The following is a 4,843-nucleotide window of genomic DNA, read 5'->3' on the forward strand; positions in this document are numbered from 1 at the left end:
AAAACTTAATGCTGTCTTGCATTTTTTTTTATTTCATTGGTTGACATGTTTTTTTTTTAAAAAATGAATTTGTGGTCATCTTTGATTTCTTTTTTTTTGTTGATTTATCATAGTTTTATGACTTAGACCACGAGTGTTGCAAATATTTTTTTTGAATAATTTTTTTATATATGATTTTTTTTGTGTATTTAATTTTTGAATATACTATTCTGATTTATCTATGATTTTTCTTTTGTTTTATACAGATAAAATTTATTTTAAAAAATATAAGATAATTATTTTTTGAAAATATTTCCACAACCTTGCATAATATATTTTTCATCTTTTTTATTTTATTTAATCATTTTCATGTATATTTATTTTTATTGTTATTTGATTTAATAAAAGATTTGTTTTAATAAATAAATTTAGTAAATAAATTTGATAAATATTTCATATTATAAGATGAAATATCTTAATCTACTTCTATCTTTTAATTTTTTTAATTGTTACTAATAATTATTTATTTATTTATGTATATAAATAATCATCTATTTCCATAATTTTTTAATTTAAACTTTAAAATTTAATGTAAAAGTTTTTTTTTTCTAAGAAAAAGCGGCGAAACACGGAAGGATGTGAATTGTGATAGTACATGAAAAATAAATAAATGAGATGATGCTGGAAAGGACAAAAGATTATCAAAAACAAATATCACGGGAGGGAGAGGGAAATAAAGCAAGCCGATACTTTCCCCAACCCTACCCTTCCCCCCATTTACATTACAAAAAAGAAACTGATCTCCCCTCCTCTCCCCTCCTCTCCCCTCTACCTCTCTGCTTGCCTGTCTCTCAGCTCAGCACAGCACGGGACAGTCTGTCCCATGTCCTCTAAACTTTGTTAAGGAAACAGAGTCATAACTAATTCAAACTCAGAACAATGGGCAAGTACATGAAGAAATCCAAAATCACAAGCGATGTTGTTGCTGTCATGGAAGTAACCTCTGGTGTCCGTACAAGAGCCAAAACCCATGCTTTACAGCTACTCCAGTCTCCTGTTTCTTCTAACCCAGATGCTACTTCCACCTGTTACCTCCAGCTAAGGAGCCGCCGCCTGGAAAAACCACCGCCACTCTTTAATGCTGAAACCAAAAGGAACCCCGCCAAGGAGAAGGACAGTTTCAGCTGTAAAGGGGCTTCTAGGCTGAGAGTGAATTCTTCCAGCACTACTGGTGATTGCGATGAAAAGGGCACTGGAAAGTCGGGTTTCAAATGTGAAACAGAGGATTCTGGAAGTTTAAAAGAGGCGTCTTCTGGAGACAACTGTTTCTATTTCGAAAGGTACTCCTATCAATGCTGTTCTCTTGCTTGGTATGTTGTTTCAGTGTAGCGCTGTTGAATGGTGCTCTCTTTGGTTTTCAAAGAAACAAAACTCTGCCTGATATGTTAGTGTGTGTTTGTTCTTGTAAAAATTCAGGACCACTTGGTTCATCTTCTAGGTTTACGCTTCTTGTTTATAGCTATGTTTCTTTGCTTAAAAATTTAAAAAAAAAGAGAAATCTTGATGGGTATTTTGATATTTTCTTGCATCCCTTATTGTTATCCCTCTAAAAGGATTTTTTGAACCAAATTTTTAGGTTCATTTGTGATTTTTCTTTTTCATCCCCAAATTGAGTCCTTAGCCCCCCCCCCCCCCCCCCCTGCTGTTCAGTGTTTTTGTTTAGTATTTTGCTCAAAGGGGGAGTTAGGAAGCGCTAAAAAAATTTCATGTGCCAAAAGACTCTTTTACTAGCAGTACTATTTCTCTAGCTTGCATAAGAAAGGTCTTTTAAACGTTCTTTTTCCTTGTTTTTATTCAAAACTGACACTTCTGTATGGCAAACATGCATGCCTAACTCCGTGGAAGGATTTTCTATTTTGAAAGCTTTCATTTTTTCCCCAGTCCCCTCTCTAAATTTATTTCAATATGTAATGGATCAGTCTACTTCACTTTCCTTTCACAAGGAACTTGATTGCTGCTGCAACGTGGAAATGTAAATGTAAATTATTTCTTTAGTGGGGGTTTGCTTTTTTAATTTGTTTCCGTGTGTTTTCACCTTCATGTGATGCATTAACATTATTGCTAGTGTGTGATATTGTTTTCACAAAAAGAATAGTGGTGTTTGCGACTTGTGAGAGAGGTCTTCTTTTTAATGTAAAACAGGTTTCCTTTCTGCAAGATGGGTACCCATCACCGGAGTTATTATTGCTGGAGGTTGCCTTTATTTGTCTATAGGAAATTGGTTTCCTGCTCTCCATTGATTTCCATTAAAAGATGAAGAGGGATATTTATGGTTTATCATCTCAATTTCCCTTAAATATCAGTACCTGTGAATGATCTTTTAATTAATAGCCTAGTGAACTATATCAAGTTCACGAATCTCTACCTTTCTTGGACAATTGCCATTTTTTGGGGCCATCAAGCGTACAGATCCATGACAACGTGACTTAGTAGAGATCTGGTTTTCCAATGCATGGTTCTTGAAGCAAACAAATTTACTGTCTTTTGTATTTTTAGCTGCCTTGCCAAATAGCTGTCAGAAATTTTGGCATCTGAAACCATAATGATAATAAATTTATTTTTTGCAATATTGGTAACAATAACTCCTCTAACTCATTTGTGTTAGCATGCAAGTGGATGGTGATGTATCCTATTTGTGGGGCCTAGTTACGAGCCGATGCATTTATGCGGGGTACTCTTAGTTAGGGCTATCAGTAGGTGACAAAAAGTTTCAAAGTTTTCCTGTATGGCTGCTATGTTTGTATAATTTTTTACACGACCAATAATAGGGTTTCTGGTACTACATTTGAGTTTAGCACACTTCAGTTTGCTGTCTTAAAAATGTTTTGACTATTGTTTAGAAGGAATTTTGTGGAACTATTTCTGGGACTTGGATAAGTAGCTTGAGTGATGAAAATCACCCTGAATGAAACACTTCTAATGCCTTGATTTTTATTTAAGCAGGTGCACCAGGGAAAGCACACCATGTAGCTTGATAAGGGACTCAGAAACCATAGCAACCCCGGGTTCAACCACGAGACAGAGAAGCTCAACTGGGGGCAGCCAGAGACTTTTGAACACGCAGAGAAATATCCCGACAACATGTGAAATGGATGAGTTTTTTGCTGGTGTAGAACAGCAACAGCAGAGACTATTTATTGAGAAGTATGCTGGCTTTAACTCTTCTATTCAAGAGTATGCTCACAGTTATGCATGTTTGACGTGAACAAGAAAAGAAAAAAGAAAAAAAGTTCCAAGTGCAGATTGTTTCATCTAGATTGTATCTTCAATTAGCTGAGGCAACTGTATCATTGAATTTTGCAGGTACAACTTTGATATCGTGAATGATCTGCCGCTATCTGGGCGCTACGAATGGGTCCGAGTAATCCCTTGAGTGGCATCCTCATCATCTGTGCTTCTGTTCCTCCATCTTGTTTGTCATTTTCACGCAAAGGATTCTGAAAGAAGTGACTTGCATCTTCTTGCTTTATATAATCTCATCATCTATCTCCCTTGCAAGCTCATGCTAAGTGAATGGAAGCCATGGAAGATGTTCAACTCAAAGATCTGTAACGCAACAGAGCTGGTGAGTTACAGATTAACATCAGATTGGAATCCTGGAAAAGGCTTGGGACTCATTTGAGAGGAGGATAGGTAGTTTAGGGATTAGTCTCTTAGCCATTGTAACTTTTAGGAGGTAGTGTTTAGTTGCTAGATCATCCTTCTCGTCTACATCCTCTTCAAAATTCACTTGTGTCTATACATGGGGATGAACTATGAATTTCTTAGGGAATAAATGGACTCCACTTTTTCCATGCTTGTCTTTTCTACTGTTTGGTGTCTTGTGCCCTGCACTTCAATTTAGGTTCTGATGGGGATGTCTCGTCTCTCTAAATCTAAAGATAAGATTGTTTGTACCCAACTTGCCTTGGCCGCATACGAGATGTGCTCATGGTGGTGGTGGTGGTGGTGCTGCTGCTGCTGCTGGTCAAAGTTAATTTGGACTGGTTGGTTAAATTGTACGAATACTGACTGGTTCATTGGCCAAACATGGACATTAATATTTCCTCGTAAAAATCTGTACAGACACATTTTAGAGGTTTTTTGTAGTGTTTTTTACAAGTTTTTCACCGTTTTTTTTTTAAAAAGACATGGACAATATATATTTTTCTTTTATATACAAGTATGTAAAAAAATTAAAATCAATATTTTTTTATAATAATTGCTAGTTTGGATAAAATAAAATCAATATCTTACAATGAGAATATTACTTGTATAAATTATGGTTTTGATTTTTTTTCAAGTAGTTATAATTTCAATGTATTTTTCACTTTTCTGTGAAAAAAAATGTTTTTATTTTCAATAAACAATCCCATTTTTAAATTTCTCATTAAAAAAAACTGGAAAAGAAATAGACCTTTATTATCTCTGAGAGCTAACACCATTCGGCTTGAAAACCATGTTTTCCACATTATGGGCTGCATAAGATCATCTCCAGTCATCTCCCTTTAATTCTTTTTTTAATATATATAAATATTTTCAAGAATTTCTATTTTATTCCATCAGATTAGAGGTGATGATGGTGATAGTAGTTACCTGGTCCCACTGTGTTTGGACATTTGGGTTTAAAATCAACAGTGATGTTGATGAGGTAGGGTTCATGCCCTCTTGGATTGTTCTGTAGAATCTTACTTCTAACTTCAGGTTCCTCTTGACAGTGGGGTTTTCCCCTTTTCCTGCCTGAATTTCTTTGACCTGTATTATTTGTTTTTGTATTTTAAAAATATTTTAAAATTACAGCCACCATCATCCCCGGAAACCTGTG

At 35.1% G+C, this 4,843-nt stretch overlaps 1 protein-coding gene across 1 annotated transcript; it reads left to right on the forward strand.

Annotated features, from left to right (window-relative positions):
* Positions 1–703: 703 nt before the first annotated feature.
* Positions 704–3,833, forward strand: LOC133691426 (cyclin-dependent kinase inhibitor 3-like). Its single transcript, XM_062111929.1, has 3 exons — positions 704–1,319; positions 2,983–3,183; positions 3,343–3,833. Exons 1-3 carry the CDS (start codon positions 919–921, stop codon positions 3,410–3,412), a joined length of 672 nt encoding a protein of 223 aa, XP_061967913.1. The 5' UTR covers positions 704–918; the 3' UTR covers positions 3,413–3,833.
* The last annotated feature ends 1,010 nt before the right edge of the window (positions 3,834–4,843 follow it).

This window comes from Populus nigra, chromosome 4 (assembly GCF_951802175.1).
Source record: "Populus nigra chromosome 4, ddPopNigr1.1, whole genome shotgun sequence".
NCBI classification, from domain to species: domain Eukaryota; kingdom Viridiplantae; phylum Streptophyta; class Magnoliopsida; order Malpighiales; family Salicaceae; genus Populus; species Populus nigra.

Coding starts and splice junctions, on each gene's coding strand:
- LOC133691426 (XM_062111929.1), top strand. CDS start 919: ATGGGCAAGTACATGAAGAAATCCAAAATCACAAGCGATGTTGTTGCT. Junction 1,320..2,982: donor AACTGTTTCTATTTCGAAAG/GTACTCCTATCA, acceptor TTATTTAAGCAG/GTGCACCAGGGAAAGCACAC. Junction 3,184..3,342: donor CAGAGACTATTTATTGAGAA/GTATGCTGGCTT, acceptor TGAATTTTGCAG/GTACAACTTTGATATCGTGA.